General features: G+C 32.8%; 5 protein-coding genes across 5 annotated transcripts; 2 read left to right on the forward strand and 3 right to left on the reverse strand.

Moving 5' to 3' along the window:
- The first annotated feature begins 1,312 nt into the window (after positions 1-1,312).
- LOC143174341 (uncharacterized) lies at positions 1,313-4,491 on the forward strand. Its single transcript, XM_076365704.1, has 4 exons — positions 1,313-1,705; positions 3,070-3,365; positions 3,917-4,084; positions 4,278-4,491. The coding sequence occupies exons 1-4, from the start codon at positions 1,313-1,315 to the stop codon at positions 4,489-4,491; spliced, it is 1,071 nt and encodes a 356-aa protein (XP_076221819.1).
- A 989-nt stretch (positions 4,492-5,480) lies between these two features.
- Positions 5,481-11,140, reverse strand: LOC116431722 (uncharacterized). Its single transcript, XM_031987539.2, has 10 exons — positions 10,999-11,140; positions 10,013-10,654; positions 9,743-9,902; positions 9,562-9,674; positions 9,353-9,484; positions 9,070-9,277; positions 8,804-8,948; positions 8,610-8,724; positions 6,728-8,348; positions 5,481-6,629 (listed from the first exon to the last, which is right to left on the reverse strand). Exons 2-9 carry the CDS (start codon positions 10,202-10,204, stop codon positions 8,193-8,195), a joined length of 1,221 nt encoding a protein of 406 aa, XP_031843399.1. The 5' UTR covers positions 10,205-10,654; positions 10,999-11,140; the 3' UTR covers positions 5,481-6,629; positions 6,728-8,192.
- Positions 5,506-7,495, forward strand: LOC143174342 (uncharacterized). The gene is made up of 2 exons (XM_076365705.1): positions 5,506-5,749; positions 6,543-7,495. The coding sequence occupies exons 1-2, from the start codon at positions 5,506-5,508 to the stop codon at positions 7,493-7,495; spliced, it is 1,197 nt and encodes a 398-aa protein (XP_076221820.1).
- Positions 11,141-12,173: 1,033 nt separating the features above from the next.
- Positions 12,174-13,182, reverse strand: CPR13 (cuticular protein 13). Its single transcript, XM_031987537.2, has 2 exons — positions 13,035-13,182; positions 12,174-12,657 (listed from the first exon to the last, which is right to left on the reverse strand). The coding sequence occupies exons 1-2, from the start codon at positions 13,041-13,043 to the stop codon at positions 12,343-12,345; spliced, it is 324 nt and encodes a 107-aa protein (XP_031843397.1). The 5' UTR covers positions 13,044-13,182; the 3' UTR covers positions 12,174-12,342.
- Positions 13,183-16,654: 3,472 nt separating this feature from the next.
- CPR12 (cuticular protein 12) lies at positions 16,655-18,914 on the reverse strand. The gene is made up of 2 exons (XM_031987538.2): positions 18,833-18,914; positions 16,655-16,999 (listed from the first exon to the last, which is right to left on the reverse strand). Exons 1-2 carry the CDS (start codon positions 18,839-18,841, stop codon positions 16,685-16,687), a joined length of 324 nt encoding a protein of 107 aa, XP_031843398.1. The 5' UTR covers positions 18,842-18,914; the 3' UTR covers positions 16,655-16,684.
- Positions 18,915-19,479: the final 565 nt, after the last annotated feature.

Here is a 19,479-nt window from a genome sequence, read left to right on the forward strand (position 1 = left end):
ACTGTATGATTTAATAAAACAAAGAATAGTAACTCTGGATTTCCTGGCTCTAACAGTAACGGATAATTTTCATTCAGGGGTTCATGTTGCTTTCTGGTTGGGCATGGCATGTTATATGCGCGCCGGACATAATCTCCTGAAACTTCAGTTTCTTAGTGTGGAACATTGCTCAACTGGTTTACATCATTCTGAAATTAGAGGAATCTTATCATACGCCCTTCTATTCCATTAAAGTACAAACTTTTACGGTGATAGGGATAATTCCAATGAAACACTGCGGTTATGGAAGGTGAGACTGTATTTATTAGTGTGTGGAGTTGAGGTACAGGTGCTGGTCTTGCTTTGTGTGTTTGTAGACAGAGTTGACTGTGTTAAATGAATTGTTCTGATTGACTTTCTGTTGAGAGTTGTGCTCTCTGATTATCTTGCGATGTGAGATCAACTGTCTCCTGAGTGACTGTCTTGGGGATTGACTGGTGATTGACTGGTAACTGACTGATGATTGACTGGCGTCTGTCTGACGACTAACTGGCGACTAACTGACGACTGAACTGACCACTCACCACTGACTGTCCGACCAGAGGGAAGATGTGATAAGGGTAGGTTTGCGAGGACTTCCAAAACTAAGTGGTATTTTGAAACAATGTCATTGACTGATGACGTCACCGACACCGCGTCGAGCAGGTTCTGTTAGCTATAGGGAAATGGGCCTGCTTGTACAATGGGAAAGTGGGCCCGCGCGCTATGAATGATATTCAAGTCGCGCTCGACTACCTGGGTTGATCCTCCCATTACCGAAAATAATTGCAGTAGCCAAAAGCCACAATCTCTGGATCTGGCAATCCTGTGCAAAGGTTAGCATGCTAGTTGAGTAAGAAAGTCTTGAGTAAGAAACTTTGTGACTCGGGAATGAATGGAGAGGCAGGCAATTTCCAGCTCAGATTGTGCACCGTCGCATTGAAAATTGGAAATCTCAATGATTGGTTTGTCTCAATGAGTTGTGAAGCATTGAGAGTATTGAGATGCCTTTCCGGAAGTCGCGTCGCGAAACAGTAATTTAAAGTAATTCGAATTTAAAATGTTTCGAAAACTTCCTCAAAATAGCCCACAGTGATGACTTTCGTTGCGCGCGCATATGCGCCCAGAGCACTCAAAGGGTTACGGACGTGATATCTAATCGTTTCGTCTCGAACGTGATTGGCCGAATCACTGATCCGGAACGATGGCTGATCATTCAAGCGCGAACGGATGTATATATACTCCAAATTTTTCCACAGTGCCTCATTCGAGTCCTTTTTTCTACACGGACAACATGGAGTACTTCAGATCTTTCCTCCGGGTGATCGGACTGCTGCAACCAATGAAAGTGGACTTCATTTCTGAACTTCCACCAGAGGTATCACAGTTGATTCTGCGGAAATTGGATCCTAAATCGCTGCTTTGTGCTGCTCAAGTGTCACGAAAATGGTTGGATGTCTGTGGTTCTGATCGGACCTTAAGACGAACCGCAAGACATTACAAGCAATGCGTGGTGAAGAGGCTGAACGAACGCTTTGTAGGAGATACTACTTCCGGCTCTGGGACAGCAGGGAGGGAGAAAGTCCTTCCTCCTCAGGTGGAAGAAATTGTGCCTCGCGTTAGAATCAATGCTAATGTTGCTCTTCGGAGACTTCCTCGAAGACTTCCGACCCTTATGGAGGATAAAGTAAGTTCTCGTAGTAATAAACGTAGTAGATGTATTAGGATGTAGTATATTAATAAATTTTGTTATGACAAGCTTGCTATAGCAAGCTGCTTACTCATTAATATTTAATTATAGGTAATTATATAATAATAATTTTCATGTACATCATTTTATTGTATGTAAGTTTTTATTTTCAGACGACGTTGACATGGAAGATAGCAGTTTAATATTTTCCTCAGAATTAGTAATAATAATTTAAATATGTAAGTGTTTTGTACTTTTATGTATATAATTGTAATGTCTATAAGTGTTTACAGTTAAAACCTCAGAAGACACCTGGACTATAGTTTTTATGTATACTTTTAATAAATGGGAAATAAAAAAAACATGTCTGTAATACTTGTTTATTGTAGCCCAAGGTATTATATGTTATATTCTATATGTCTCGTATGTAATATGAATAATATATTTTATTTTAATGGTTTATAATAAATAAAAGATAAAGAGTCATAAACTATTTATTATTTATTATTATTATGTTTGTTATATTCCTTTTGTATCTTATATCTTATTGTATTATTAAATGCCAATACCCAAGAATTTCCGAAAGTTAAGCATATGTTTTATAGAAAACATTTCACCCAACTAAAATAAACTATATCTCTCAAACGATTAAAATAAAAAAAAAGTAATAAGTCAAAATTAAATGGTATTTTAGGGAGCACAATCCAAAATAATTGTATATATTTTTATTAAGTTACCTTTGTTTAAATTATGTTGTTAAAAGTGTAGTATCTACGATTTTTAATGCAGTTTAGTCTATTTTAAGAAGCGTGAATGCGATAAGTGTGAACGAAAGGCAATAAAAAAGAGGAAAGTTACACTGAGTACGGAGAATTGGCCTGCATTACATCGCAGGCCCAGGGCTGTTAGCTGAATATCTGGAAAAGCATTCACCCGTTAAGGAAAACGTTGCTTATTTTACATCTATATATTTTATTAATAAAAACTTAGTAATTACTTTTCTAACCTCAGTTGTTTCCATTTTCCATAAATTCTAAAGTTTTACTGTATAAAAGTTTCATCTATTTCAAACGAACAAATACCATTACGATAAATTCGTGAAAAAACTAGAGTAACTAAAAAATAAAATTATACAACCATTTGTATGTACATAGAACACATTATAAATATACAAATATATTACATTCACAGCAACTTCAATAAAGTTCATAATTACATCGCCTCAATTCATTGTTAAACATTAATTGCGATTGAAATTTTTAGCGTCAACACGATATAAACGTTGACCAAAAGCACATCGGCAGCCATTTTGATTTTGTTTTAGACAAATATTATTTTTAACATTGCATGTTTTGTATAAGTTATCAGCTTGGATCAATGTTCCTTTTAAAAATCGAAACTCGGGTATAAAACAATTATTCCTAGAACTGGCGAAAGAATTTGCAGGGTTTCCGCATTGCACGAAATCGCATAACGCACCGACATTTTTACCATTGTATCCTGACGCTTCATCGGCAAAGGGTCATAATCGGGAGGACATCAAACGTATCAACGGATTGTCTGTTTTCATCGGAGCTACAGAACAACGTGTACCCGTCAAGGAACAGCAAAAAATTAATAAACTGAAAGATATAACGGCGTCCACTCAACAGAACAGGTAAGTATCTTTTCTTCTCAAATCCTTGAGATCAAACATTTAAGCAATATTTTCAAAATTAAATGGACACGATACATACACAAAATACATAATCTATAAATGAACCATCGCAACATTTAAATTTGATCTTTTTCATTAGTTACTGTCTAGAAATATTTTTGTTAGCAAAATTGAAGTTGTTTTAGAAATGGCAACAACAACCACATCATTTATTAAAAATTATATTTGTCGTTTTTTTTATTTATTTGTAACGGTGAATTATTTGGACAAATTAATAGAACGACTCATTACTCATCGCATACATATATAGGTAAATACTTAATTATTTACTTACTTAATACGATGTATTAATTGAAAATTTCTGTGTTACGTGAAGACTATCATTATGTTAATAACATCCATTCCATTTTAATACAAAGAAGAGTGATTATGTTAAATATTTCCATTTATAATATCTACAATCTGATTTTACATTTTATCTGTGTAGGTTTAATTTATTATATCATTTTCATAAATTTTATACGGTTCATTTCAAAGCTATTATGTTCCAGTGAATATAGAAAGTGGTGTAAATCCATTCGAAGTTCAAATAAGAAGAAATCACTTCGTGTTGGACCAATTTTTTCCAAGAAAGGGGAGAAAATAGTATTTAATTTCAAACATTTCGTAAATCCAGAACAAATCGTTGCAGAATATGCTCGAGTTAATATTTATGATAAGTATGATTCGTTTTATTCGATCAAAATAATATTATAGTCAATTAACATCTTGTTTTTATAACATTGACCGAACAAATAATTCAATAGAAATCTAATAATATGAATAATATTAGAATTATCATACAATTCACAAATTATAATACTTTAGGAAATTCTTAAAACAGTTTTGAAACTCATTAATGAATCTTCGCAGACCGCGTTTAGTTAAAGCCGACCGGAAAGAATCAACAAAATTGCTGTCAACGATTCGCCGTGAGAAAAACGATTCAAAAGTGGAGAAACACAAGGTAGAACAATCCTTGACATGCGAGAAGACCCAAATTTATTCTCATTCCACTGAATCAAAATGGAGGTTAAACAAAGTTAGATTTTCTCTACTGAAACAAGTATATACAATAATCTTTTGAAAATAAATCCTTGCGCATGATTTCGGATCAATATGGTCGGCACGTAAACTTTCGCATTTCATCATTTTCTTCTTATAATACTAGGTTTACGGAACGCGTCAATTTAACGTATACTGAATTTTATATAAATTTTTGGTAAACGTTTATGTCGATTTTGATTCATGCAATTACGCGAATAAATACCCTAATTGTCTATTTTTAAACCTCTAATATCGAAGCTTAACACGAACGATCATAATTTTTTCTAGGAAGAATAAAATAAACCGTACAATAAACGTCCATAAACCTATGTGTTAATAACATATCTACAAAAATACCATTTTGAATAGTTTTGTAGTTTGTATACCTTCACAACTTGACAAAATATACATGAAAAACAAAAATGAATCGTTTAAATTGGACATTCAGTAATGAAGAAAAGAAAATAGAAGCTTATAATGACTAATGGAATAAAATATTCTACTTTTATAATATAATGAGGAACCTGTACTTACTACTCGTTAATTAATCATTAATTAGTAATCACCCAAATTATAATATATACAGTCAGCAACAAAAGTATTCGAACATTATGCATGCTTGCAAACAATAAATGTTTCATAATTTACTTGAATATCGCTAAATATTTTTCAAGGTTCGGTCCATGTATATACCATGAATGTAACTTGTTCCAATAAATAACAATATACGATGTACAATCTTTTTAATAATTTACTTCTTACCATGCTGTTCAAATACTTTCGTTGCTGACTGTAAGTTCATTTTGAAATGGCGTCTAATCTCTTAAAAACATCGAAAGTCTACAGAAAGTGTACAGAGGAAGACGAAAAGATCGATAAAAAGGATCCCAGCAACACACAATTTCGTGTATGAATTCAATCCATTTGCAACATCCAAAATATGTTCCACTATTGCAAAACTGCCGAATGAGTTACAGAATGTGTCTAACATTGGTCAAGGAGGTAGGAAAAATTAAAATAAAATCCATAGAAAAGAGAAAATTATTTTTACTAAATGATTAATTATTATACCACTTTAGATAGTCTTTCAAAATGTTTAAACGTCAAGCAAGATAGAAACAATGCTTGCGTACATTGCCCTGCTACATTGCCAAAAGTGCAATCCCGGTGCGATTCGGCATTAGTTAACTTTGAGAAAGAAGATGCAACAAATTCTAATAAAAATACTAATTTACCTAATATAAGATGTGAAGAAACAATAATTGACCAGCGTTTAACGAAACGACACACTGAAAGGCGTAAGATATTTAATACGCATTTTTTATAACTAACCTGCGGATTTATACGTTTATACTTGATAAAAATCTTCGAAAAAAGCAAAACAAAATTCTCATGAAACTCAATTTTTTTTTATATTAATTTTTGTGTACTGAAACTATTAATCTGTTAACTAGAAGAAACAAGTTACATTGTTTAGCATTAACCGTATCGCAACCGGTTTCAACTCTCCGTACTCGAGAATATTTTTCTCAACAAGTATTCATTATTTTCTGATGAGGTATCAATGATACTTTTTGCAACTAATATAGATATGTATATTGTATAAATTAAAAGGCAGAACTATTTTATTTCGATGTTCCATGTGTTGATACATTATATAAAATTTAATATTGGATTTTGAATTTTATCATCTTTCTGGGTCAAGTTAAATGCTGACAGAAATACTTCTCGAGTGCAAAGGGTTAAAATTTAATTTAAAATTTTGCATTTTCTTTCGTTCATTTAATTTTACATGAATTCCTACATTGATCGATCAATCAGTTTTCCAATTCATCTTTCCTTTTGCTTCTGTTTCCACTAACAAAGATTTATCTAATTTTGAATTAATTTCAATTGTTTCAATGTCAAAATCGGACTAAGAAAATCGTAATCTATTTATAACTTAAATTGTTGGACGGAATAATGTGACATTCTAAAACTTCTTTGTACAAGATATGTATAACGATCAAAATTAACAACATAATTCTCCGATAAATTTATCGGTACTTCAACCCTTTATTATATTGTACAAAAATCGTTTCGATTTTTAAGGGAAGCGGAATCCCGTTAGCGAAATAGATCGTGAGGTAGAAAAGGTAAAATCTGACTGGCAATTATTGAAGTCATACCATGGGGAATCTGGAAGCAAAAAGTTTATTTCTAGCTCAAAAACGAAGAAATTATACGATACATTGGAAGAAATGACACAAGAAATAGAAAGAATTCAAAAATCATACCTGGATCCAAAATCTAATCAGTATTTACATCGAAGTGCGACCAAAATGTTGGAAGCCTCTGAATCATCGTTTCAGGAAAGGGCGGATAATATCAAAGATGCTCTATTCTCTAAAGCAAATACATGTAGTAAATCCATTACCAGAAAGACAATCGATGAACGTTCAACGAGTACTTATGCAAATTTAAACTTAAATAAATGTTCGGAAGGCAGATCTTTACTCGCAAATAAACAATGTTGGAAAGATAAGAATGTTATTAAGCCGAATAGTAACCAGAATTTTAAAAAGGGAAATTTACACGATGCTTCATTGAAATCCCAAATGGCTTTTGAGATCGAAAATTATTTAGAGAATTATATTAATAACGTAGAAAATAATTTTAAAAACGAAGAACCGAAATGTAAAGACCTATATTCATTGCCAGATAGAGTGACGGAAATCGTAGATAATAACTATGATGAGGATCTTTTGGTAGAGAGTATAAAAAAAATTAATAATAATAGGGACGAAGCTTGTGTACAAAATACAATGTGCGAGGAACTTAGAAATATGAAAGATGTTGAATTTAACACACACAAATTACGTCCACAGAGAAATAATAATATAATATACTCTGATAGCTCAATTCAAACTCAAGCTGCTCTGAAAAATAATACTTTTATGGAGATGAGTTTGCAGGCACTAAATATTGGTTTGCCCCAAAATTCATTATCTCGCGTTCTTCAGTCCGAATATTTGAAAAAAGATGCATCGTTAAAACCTATGTAGAATTCAATATTAATACAAATAAAAGTATATACATATTGAACCAGATGTGTAAAGACATTTGTTTAAGGATATAGTTTAAATGTAGTAAAAAACATACTTTTTTTTTATTCTAGTACATGGCTTGCATAATCGGTAATTATATCTCTCTAAGTAAAAGGTGCTTTAAAACATTTTAATGTAGTATGTAGTATGTGAAAGTTAAATTTCTTATGTTTTACAGAATATACATTTTTCCTATATAAAAAATGAGAATTTCTTTTTTTACATATATATGTATATATACGTATCACAATATATCTTTTGTTCAGTGTTGGTAAAAAGATATACAAATTAAAAAATAAAACGTACTTAGGTAGGTTATATTCTTCATTTCATAAGTAATGAGTAACCAATTCCACCGTGTGCATTAAGCTATGGCACTATTTATAACGAGTAAACTGTTCTAACGCTGGAAAGAAAATATGAAACTTCCTTAGAGTGTACATGCTTTGCATCTTGATATGTTTTCAGCTAACCGATGTGTGATGTATAAACGTGCCATAATGGTGCCCTGTATTCGTGATAGAAATTTGTTTTTCATAATCGTATAGAATAAACACGATTCGAAGGTACATTTGCGCAGCAAGGTTTCATCGACAGTATAATTTCCTTGACTTTGACGATAATCACTTGCGAATTTGTTTTTAAACGGAGCATATCACAACACTGGAAGTGCAGAACTGTGACTTTGGTATATGATGGCTCCCGTAAAATTGATTGCCGCAGCTAAAACGAAAACTGGCATCCAACGACCATGTGATGCTGTCACTAATTCAGCCGTTAGTGGACCACATAAAATACCTGGGATAGTTGCCTAAAATATGTATAACTCATTTATCAGTGCATATATTACAGTATCAGTTGATAAGGAACACCATGATGACAATGATCAAAAATGTTTTTTTATAAAATATTTGTTGGAATAAAAGCATTATGAATGATTAAAGCGGGAATAATATAAAAGTATTCATATTATGTAAATATATTAAAAAAAAAATTATTCATAATATGTTTTTAATTTAATTTAACTATCATCATGATGTTCTGTTTTAAATGCAACACAACTAAAACATACAATGGTATTAGAAACCGCAAATGTAATTCCCGCATGATTCGGTGCTATATCTGCATGATTACTAAGATGGCCAGCAGAATTACATGCACAAAGTCCCATAGATATTGAAACAAAGCTACAAAGAATAATGTATCGTAATACATATGACAAATTATGTACACATAACACTTTCTTAATTGAACTATAATACTAACATTACTGCAGAAAGTAAGTTATCCACTGCACAGAACGCTAACAAAAATGCACCTGGACCAATCAAACCTATATTTGTCATTAATCGTCTTACAGACAAAACAGTCCACCTTTTCTGTATGAAATTATCTGCACTGTGTCCAGCAACTGTAAACAAAACTTATTTCTTTACTACAGATTGTTAACTAGTAATATCAATATTATGATTCATTTACACTTATAGCTCCTAAACTGTGCATCAGGTTTTCCTTGTTAGTTGAACACCTACCAATCCCAACAAGAGAATTCACAATATATGGAAGCGCTGTCAGGCTAATACTTTCTTTATTAGCAGACAAGTTTCTTGCCAAGTAAGTTGGCAACCATTGCATTATTATGTAATTACTCCAATTCATTGCAAAATGTGCTATGTACAATGCCCATAAAGGCCAATGGGAGATAAATTCAGTCCAACGCAAACTCCTATTTTGCGTAACCTTAAATAAAAGAAATCCTTAATTACACCCAAATATATTTTAATTTTACATTTAACTAAAAGAACATGTAACAACCTTAGGAACGAATAAAGGAATTTCATCCTGAGAATTTGTTTCCTGATAAAGTATTAACCATGTAAATGTCCAAATAATTCCAATTATTCCAAATAAATAAAATCCTGTTTGCCATGCTAAATGTGGACACAACTGAAAGAATATTTTCAAATGATATGGATTTTAAAAAACATGAAAATTATATTGAATGACAGAAAGACAAAACCTACAACAGATGCAACTACTTGTCCAACTGAACCAGCAGCTACAAGGTATCCAAAAGCACGAGACCTTTCCTCTACAGGAACATTATGAGCAAACAAGTGAAAAATAACTGGTAGGCCTGAAAGTAATATAATGTTAAATATGGTAATATAAAAGAATGAAATTGTATTTTCAATAATATATTACCTAAACCCTCCCCCAACCCTAAGACCACTCTACATATAATGAGCAATGGAACTGACTGTGCCAGAATTGGAGTTATAACAGTACTAATGGACCATAATAACACTGCCAGCATTAGTACAGTTTTGCATCCAAAACGACTTGCTGTATTTGCACCAATAATCTGATTTAAAGAAACAATTGAAATGAGCATTACATATGATATAATACGCAACAATATTTTAATAGTACAATCTTTAATATGAAATACAAATGTTATTAATTTTATTGTACCTGACTAGTAAAATAACCGAAGGCAAAAGCAGAAAGTATCCAACCTTGCCAATGTAAATTCCATTTAAACTGGTCGGTCATCGGGACAATCGCAATAGGCATTATAACTCGATCTGCCGCGTTTATAAAATTCGCGGCGGAACATAATGCTACAATCCGCGATGTTCGCGGAAGCATTCGAAATTTTGGCATACTTAACAAATTTTATTCAATCACATATCGTACAATCGCACTGCCTGATTCTAACCTCGAACGACACGTAGTACACAAAATTTGTTAAATAGTTATGTTGATCAAAGCTATATCAATGTTTACAGAAAACATTGTCACGATTTATATGATACTGATACGCACAGATACTGTACTTCAATCAATAAATTTCATAAAAACAAACGCAAAAACTGCTCACATTGTCACACTGGAAACATACCGTATGAGACTCAACGTGTCAAACACTACGGTTACATGAATCTGTTGGTGAACATATTTATCTACATCCTCCCTAGATGGTGCTTAAATCTATATAATTGCGGCGGCTTGCTATAATAGAGAAGAGACCTTCTTTATCCAAACGGAGATTGTCAATTTTATACTGAATGTATGATTTGTACTAACAGTTTGCTACTTCAATAAAATCCATCACTGCAAACGAACATGATATAAAACAATTAATAAATATATATATTACTAATAATATATATATTCAAATGAATTAACAGAAAAGCTATACAATGTAGCACCACTAACGAAAGATAGAATAAACTGAACATCCAATGTAAATTTTTGTCACATTGTCGGAGGATTACATTACCCCCTTATTATTTCCGCATTACTTACAACTTTACTACTAAAGTACAAATAAATATAAATAAGTAAATAAATAAAAGACGTGTTCTTTTTATTTTCTTCTCTCAATATTAAATTTTTCTATATACTCATAATTTTTTATAGATATTTATCAGAATATTAAACATAATTTAACGTACAATTTCTTCTCTTTTGTGCTGAGCCACGATCTGTTCGCTAAGGGTGGAGAGAGGCAAAAGGACACGTCTAATCGCAGCGTTAGGCCCAGTAGTTATGACGGCTCAGTTTAGGCACGTCCTTGTAGTGCTCGAGTCGCGAAAAAACAACGTAAACGTAATAGCATGTGACAAAGTGAGATGTATGTACATATGTACACATATACGAACATTAGCGTTGGATTTCGTTTCGATACGGCAGCGGCTTTTTATGTTCACCGAATTCCCATAACACGAAGGCTCGGCTACTATGTTTCCTTGAAGGACCGAGGTGGAGCGTGCGGCCAATTCCCCTTACCAACCGGATCTCTTAGCCACGTGATCAAGACTTAGCACAAAAGAAGCAAACTGTATATAAATTATATTATTCTATCATATGGGCATTGGAAACAGTTAAGAATTATCTACCTATTTTTATGTAAAAGAACTAAGGTGTTTAAATTTTCTGGTACCAAAATATTTAAAAAAATAAAACAAAGCAATTCGACGATGTGCATTGATTATCGCAAAATGTGTTCGTTCCCTGTAAGTAGGATATGTAGGTATATAAATACCCAACTGTTCGGGCCGGGCCAAAAATATCGGATACCCGCACATCCTTAGTAAAGGCACAACTTCATTTATAGAAATACCATTTGCTCTGTATAAAGAAGAAATGGAAAATACAAAAAAGGAAAGAAGTTAAAAAAAGTAAAAACGCATGATTTTGTAAAATTCACGCGAAGCATAAGGAAAATATGATCCAATGCTTAAAATACAAGACACAAGTTTGTGATTTATGTCTAAGAGTTACCAAAAAATATATTTGCTACGCTAATGCGACACGGGGTGCGCGACAGTAACAATTTTTCTTCAATTCCATTCGTAGGTACGATTTAGGCTATACGTGGTACAACTAAGGAGACCGGGCTTTTTAATTGTACTGATTTTGAATAAATTCAAAATTATTTTTTGTTTATTTAATATGTCCTACAATTTATACACTCTTTTTCTTATGAGGTATGACTTAAGCAACCTTACCTTAAATGTCAAGTCCATCAATGGTAATAAAAAAAGAATACACTATTTTTTAAATAATTATCTTTTTAATAATTATTCAACATCAACGAAACTATCATACAAGATTCGGTTTGCTGTTATTGTTCCTGTGACTAAACAATATGTACAATTGAGCTTTCTACTCCAATGGAACTAACCATCGTAGTATAACAACTTCATCATAACAATAGAACCAAATGTAGAGATGCAATATTACTGTATCAGTTGTCGCGCTATTTCCAGAATGAGTCAATCGTATTTCGTAAAAATTTACGCATGAGGAAGATGTTCTCCTTCAGGGTGGAAACCGTTTTCGTCGGCAACATAATTTACGGTGTACGCAGCGTTGGTAAGTGGGTCGACGAAGGAGTAACTGCCACGAACTTTGAGGAACTGACCATCGGTGCCGCCAGGAACTAATTCTGCAGTTTCTTCCTTAGTTTGTCCGTCGGAAAGTTGAAAACCATAATTGTAGTTGCCAAGACCAACGTTGTCCGACGGAGTTTCTTTCAGAAGTACAACTTCCGGTTCATGTATGGCGGGAGCAGCCATAGCAATGGCGACGAAGGCGGCGACAACAATGATCTAGAAAAAACGAAATATATTATGTTAATATTTGTATAACATTATTTCAATTATATAGTTTATATAAACTGTATTGAAAGCGTTTTGATTATTTTATAATTAAGGTGTTACATAAGGATTCCTATAAGTACATATAGGTGTGATAGCAATATTTAAAATAGGTTGCATTCAAATAATTGCAAAAATTAAACTTCGTTTTATTTTAGCTACTCAAAATAAAAATATAAATTTATATGAACATTGCAGTTTAGTAATAAAAATAAATGTTGGTGTTATTAAAGTATGAAAGTTGTAGTAACGTTTACGAAAAAGCAAAAGTTAAAATGGAAGTTGCAAATGAGAAAAACGAAGAAACAACAGTTTGCTGTGATACATACGGTTTTCATTTTGGAAGTAGATGTATGTGGCTAGTCTCGATTGGAAGACTGGTGTGATTTCCGAGAGCGGTTTGCAATTTTATAGTGGTCCTCCTCCTGCCGAAATTCACGCGATTCCACTGCGTTTCTCGATAAACTCACCTTTCACCTTGGCTCAATATGTTAGAGGCAGAACCGTTGATGGTTTGACCTTCATAATACACCTGTGTAAGGCTGTGACGAAATATAAATTTTCCGTTTTGTATAAGATTTGACATGATTTCTCTAGAAAATTTAGAAGGAAATTGGGTGTTATGCGTGCGTGTACAATAAATTCAAACATGATGTAAATTATTGCTGATTCAAAGTTCTTCGAAACTTTTCAGATACCAAGTCAATAATTATATTTACCGACTTATGAAAATATGTAATTCCGAAGTTTAGGTTCGAAAGTCAATATACACGTAATAATTAATATTTAATTGAAACCATAGACAACGTGCATTATTCCTCCGGTTTTTTATTGTAATTCACATTTGTATTTATTTAGTGCTTGTATTAGATACTTAAAGTATTGAAATAGGTATCATTTTACAATTTGCGAATGTAGAATATTTTTCAATTATTTTTATACATTAATACAGTGTATAAAAATAGTTCCATGCAATATCGAATAAATAAAAGATTTTAGTGCATATTTTCGAGTTACTTTTGCTTGAAAAATTAACTAAACGGCATTTAAAAAAATCTTTTAATAATTACCATATTATAATCTCTTATGTATGTATATAAATGACTCGATATTTGTATAGAACTTGAGTAATTATGGAATTTATTAAGATTTAAGATTTGTTTTCTTGTATTTCTTTGTATTCCATTAAATAATTCAAAAGTATATGTATCTGTATATGTATACATATAGTATTATATAGATAGAAAATGGCTTTTCTCTGTCAATTTATTATATCTTCATTCCACTACAATATATAATATTATTTATGGTATTGCTTGTATATCCATGCAATAGAAAATAATTTAATAAGGCTAGTAGACTTTTATTTGATTATCGTTTTTGTAAATTAATGTATATTTGAAAATATATATGACATGAAAATATATATATTTAATGATCATATCACTCATTACAACTTATATTTTTTATAAACTGCAATAATAGAACGAAATGAAATGATTGACAACTAAAAGATTTCTAAAAATAGAAATCTCACTAAATTTACATTTTTTGGGGCATTTCTATCCTTCACATTAATTAAATTTTAATTTTAAGACACAGTTTCTAAGATTTATTTCCCCCGTTCTGCCTCGTCCATTCTCCGTTTATACAATAAATGCAGAAAAAGGAACATTAAGTATAGACGTAACCTTTAGAACACTATAATCTGCAGAATAGCATACATGATAAAATGACATCAGAGTATTTATAAATTTGCATGACCTTCTTACGAAGTACCAATAAATTTTTCACAGCCGCGGATATTAAAACCTGTCGACCGATAATGTGACAGTCGTTTTAATCAATATTTGCCATCAAAAATATTTCAGAGGGACCATGAAGCAGAAGGTACCTCAAGAATAATCGATTTCCAAATACCATTTATAGATGAATCAAGAGAAACCGGTCATACAATCCGACGAACTTTTACGGCGCGAATCATTACGACACTGTCCTCGTCAACCACGTAATCATCTTCATGGCGTCTCATCATTGAACGCTCTGTGGTAATAGGTGAAATTGACACTTCAGAGGACATCGTCATACATTCATACTCCCTTTCCTCTTTATTTTGCTAAGAATACGGATTTTATAATAGTTTCTTCCGTGTTATTCGATATTATATAATACTCGCTAAAAATATTCAAAACGCGTGCCAAAATTCAAAGCATTTATTCTTTGTTTGTGATCGATAACATTGTTTTGTTTATATCGACCTGTTTCATTCCCTCTGAATGAAAGGTTAAAAAAAAATCAAGGGTTGGAGAAAGGGTTAGAATCAAAGGTTAAAAAAATTAAAACAGAATCTGGTTAAAAATTAAACCCATTCTGTTTAAAATATTTCCTTCTTTCAATAGAATTTATTGAATTAATATCATCCAGTTATAAGAGTGAGTTATTTACATAAAGTTTATTTAAAACGTACTTCATTTTATTAATATTAATAACAACAACATTCATAATAATAAGAAGAAGAAGAAGAATATTCATTTAAGACTTTGACTGCCACGTCACTCCAATTCGGATGAACGAACCAAGGAGCAATTGTTATGAAAAATCTTGACAGGTTAGTTTCTACTTTATTCAGAAAACTGTTTCGACTGAATGGGAGTTTTGATGATTGTCTATTTGGCAGTCAACGTGTTAATGAAATGAACTCTTTGTATATAATACTTGTACAAGAATCACTAGAAAGATAATTATATTATTGAACAAATTTTTAAGATTTACATGAAAGTTGCAACACATGTTTTAGTTGGTTTTAAAAACAAGGAAATTGAAAAGGTTAGACACATACTTAATAATAATAGAGAAATTAATACATTACATTAATACTCTACACGAATGAAACAAATCAAAGCGAAAAATATACAAGACAGAAAATATGAATTGTTTATGTTCATACATATATTAAGTCATGAAATAAAAATACCCATATTCCCGTGACATTAAAAGTCAAGAAATGCATGAACTAGATTGAAGGTCATGAATTTATATAAAAATCTCTTATTTGAATTAATTTCATTACGTTGCTCTCATATTATGCGTTTTTCTCACTGTTTAAGGAATTATAAAATTTTAAGTTTTTTCTTATTACAGTGAAATATCGAAATATGTCGTTTGAATTAAACCAGAACTGGGGTGAAAACAACGAAGATAATTTTTATAAAGTGCGGTGTTGATAAAAATATTAATAACTTGATAAGTAAAAATTAGTGTATTTATATGACAAGTAGCCACAATGCATTTTCATGCATTAATGGTTCATAAATTTCATTAAGAATGAATTAGATAAAAGCTTTCGTGAGAATTAATTCTGTTTACATTGTATCACTTACTAAAACTATTAATACGAGCCATAACAATTGTTCCGCGTATCGTAATTCTCAACTACAAAAAATTAAAATGTACATAAAAATTCACAGTTCACTCGTGAAGGCGCAGTTACACTAGCAAATAATTTGCGAAATTTTTCTTCTGATAGCAACTGAATTGAACTTGCCACCAGCAATCTCAAATGTATTTGCGTAGGTCATGAGAGTCACTATTACAATCACGAGTCAATCACAAGGCTAAAGCCTAGGAAACTTGAAATGCCTTGAAGTCTTCGATTGTTTTCAAGCATAAAGACTGGAGCATTGAAGGATCTCAAGACTCGAGCTTTCAAAGCTTTAAGGCTAAATTGTAAAGCTTCAAAGACTCGAGCTGTATTGAACTCTAAGTCTTCAAAACTTTGCTTGTGAAGGTAACCCTTGAAGCTTCAAAGACTCAAAATTTATTGAACTCCGAACCTTCAACACTCAGCCTTTAAATGTAAGTCCTGAAGCTTCACAGACTCGAGACAACATTATAAGTAAGAAGTCAGATCAGGTGACAGATGAATCAGAAACTAATCGTTTAACTGCAAAAATTTATTTAAACTAACGGAGTGTACAATTTAAGCGGGGATGTGGTCACCCTGGGGATGGAAGCCATTTTCATCAGCGACATAGTTGACGTTGTATCTGATGTTGGTCTGCGGATCAACCCAGCTAAAGCTACCACGAACAGCGAGAGCCTCGTTTTCAGTTCCAGGGTTGATTACTTCAGCGGTTTCCTGGTGAGCCTGACCATTGGACAGTTCGTAGCCGTAGTTGTAGCCACCGACACCAATGTTGTCAGAAGGCGTTTCCTTGACCAGCACTACATTGTTCTCTGGTACAAGCTGAGGTGCAGCATAAGCGGCAGCGGCGAAGAGGGCGAAAACAACGAACTGCGAAAGAAATAAAACAATTAACACCTCGATTTTAAGACTCTTATGTAATAAAATTGAAACTCGTGATATTAATGATTTTATGTTGTAAACGAGATTTCTACGTGGCAAATATACCCATATTGTCGTAATCTATTTGGTGGTGCTGCACTATAAAATGCAAACTTGTAATTAGAATTTTTTTCATTTATAGCTTACTTCTGTAAGAATATAAAAGAATATAAAAAGTTTCATAATGTTTTATTCAAATTATTTTTGAGCTACTGAAAGCAGTGTTAATGCAAAAGGTAAAATTCTATTTTACTTTGGTTTTAGTATTTGTGACTAAAAACTTTTAATTGGATCCTTTAGATCTGATGCATAATGTAACATATAGTAGTTTTATTGTGTAAAAGAAAAGGTGAGTTAATCATTCGAAACCTTGAACTTAAAATAAAAATATTAGTGATCGGTTTTATCGATAACTGATACGAACAGCTTCATTCTGCATGTTTCTTAAATAAATTTAAACAGAATAACTCAAATACTACTGAAATATTTGTAATTGTATAATAAACTTTAAATTTGAAAGAGTTAAAGAAGTTCTGCAGAAGAAAACGCAGAGTCATAATATGTTAGGGAATTTATGTATTCAAAACTGTGTCAGTATGTTTGAACGTAGAAATTTCGATAAACGAATGATAATTCGTAAGGTACACAAGGATTACTTGCATCGCGTAACTTGTCAATCAATTATAAGAAATTTTTTGACGAACATTTTTACCAAAAGAAAACAGTAGTCTCCTTCATAATAACTTTTTGTTAAAAAACAGTAAATTTATAGAATTTGGACTTTTCAATAATTTATAACACACGATATATTGGTATACATCGTTGAACAACCAGAAAAAATGAATGATAAAAGCTAAAAGAAACGGTTGTGAAAGAGATATCATTGCCAAATATACGATCTCTATATCGACCAGCAATCTCCAAACTTTTCCTTTGATCACGAGACCTTAATTACTTTTGCATTACTGTTAATTATTGCAAAATAATCGAATGTATAAGTATTTACGTTTTACTTTCGCCATGAAACGCGCACGTATTTACTCATTCTAAGATTCGACTCCTTTTCGTGTATATATAAACATTTTTAAATGCAATATATGCGTATTACTAGTAATACAAACAAATGTAGCTATTAAAATTGATCCGGATTCACGATCACATATCGAACTCAATCCCAACCCTGTTCACCCGAGCCCGCACAGAAGCCCAACACGCCAGATGTATCTACTTGAAGCATGCAACATCCGATTACCGGCAGTCGTAACAATCACAACAATATACGGAACAACGTAATACGTTAGCACAAACTGATGCTCGTTTAATCGTCTCACGCGATTCGTCACTGTCTTCTAAGCAGCAGGAACGCTCGTTTTCGCGGTGGATATCTCCGGTGCGTTACGTAAACCCGAGATGCTACCCGTTACCGGTGATTTACTTAAAATAAATTTACAACATACAATTTGCATTTCAACGGTGGAACAATGATAGCAGTTTTACCACGTAATTGCAACGCGTGTGGTTGTATATCGTTAATGATACATACAATCCCGCGTGCACGTTAATTGCGCGCCGGTAACTGCCGTTAGATCGCGGCGATCTGAAACGATCGTGACTTTGTTATATCGAGAGTCGTATCACGGTCGCGAAAAGACCGAAGAGATTATTAGTCCCAAAAGAAAGTGAAACCATGTCGAGAAGAGAATCCGGATCTTCCGAATGAAATGGAACACAAATACACTCGGTGATCGTTTAAAAACGGTAGTAGTCAAGGCTGACACGCACCAGCTTCATGGTTGGCTTTTGGATTGATTTCCGCTTGGTTTCTCGGAGAAGATCAGGCAGGTATTATCCTGAGTTGTGTTAGATCACGATACTGATTCAATGCTGGTCTACGGGGGTTATATACTCAGATTTCGATACGAATTCTGCCCCCACCACCGGCGAAGAAGCCAAAATTCTGCCGCAGCGATGTTGAAATCGTCGTGTATGGCATTGGTTCGGCAGCGACGGCGGCAGAACGATGACCGACAAAAGGAAGAGGCGGTGAATGTCAGCCAGGAATTCGAGGAAGAGTAACCGACAGCGAAAATCGTGGTTTCACCACGGCCCCATCTTCCTGGGATCTTTGGGAGCCATACCAAACTTGGATAGAACAATGAACGCGAACTGACTGAGGAACACGGAATAAAATATGTTTCGTTGTCTTATTGCACCCTTTATGTGCCGGATTGGATTATCTATGTATTTCATTGGTAACCACTTTCAGAACTCTTTATTTCATATTTGTTTGTGAATGGTTTTTAGAGTCGTAGGAGCTTGAATTCGTGTAATGGTTGAATTGAATTAAATTACTTGGTAGGAAATTGAAAGATGTGATTTACGATAATATTTCAATCAAAAGTTAGTTCAAAACACCGTTGTTTATAATT

This window comes from Nomia melanderi, chromosome 3 (assembly GCF_051020985.1).
Source record: "Nomia melanderi isolate GNS246 chromosome 3, iyNomMela1, whole genome shotgun sequence".
NCBI classification, from domain to species: Eukaryota; Metazoa; Arthropoda; class Insecta; order Hymenoptera; family Halictidae; genus Nomia; species Nomia melanderi.

Coding starts and splice junctions, on each gene's coding strand:
- LOC143174342 (XM_076365705.1), top strand. CDS start 5,506: ATGATTAATTATTATACCACTTTAGATAGTCTTTCAAAATGTTTAAAC. Junction 5,750..6,542: donor GAAACGACACACTGAAAGGC/GTAAGATATTTA, acceptor TCGATTTTTAAG/GGAAGCGGAATCCCGTTAGC.
- LOC143174341 (XM_076365704.1), top strand. CDS start 1,313: ATGGAGTACTTCAGATCTTTCCTCCGGGTGATCGGACTGCTGCAACCA. Junction 3,366..3,916: donor GCGTCCACTCAACAGAACAG/GTAAGTATCTTT, acceptor ATTATGTTCCAG/TGAATATAGAAAGTGGTGTA. Junction 4,085..4,277: donor CGAGTTAATATTTATGATAA/GTATGATTCGTT, acceptor GAATCTTCGCAG/ACCGCGTTTAGTTAAAGCCG.
- LOC116431722 (XM_031987539.2), bottom strand. CDS start 10,204: ATGCCAAAATTTCGAATGCTTCCGCGAACATCGCGGATTGTAGCATTA. Junction 9,675..9,742: donor AGGGTTGGGGGAGGGTTTAG/GTAATATATTAT, acceptor TATTACTTTCAG/GCCTACCAGTTATTTTTCAC. Junction 9,278..9,352: donor TTCCTTTATTCGTTCCTAAG/GTTGTTACATGT, acceptor CTTTTATTTAAG/GTTACGCAAAATAGGAGTTT.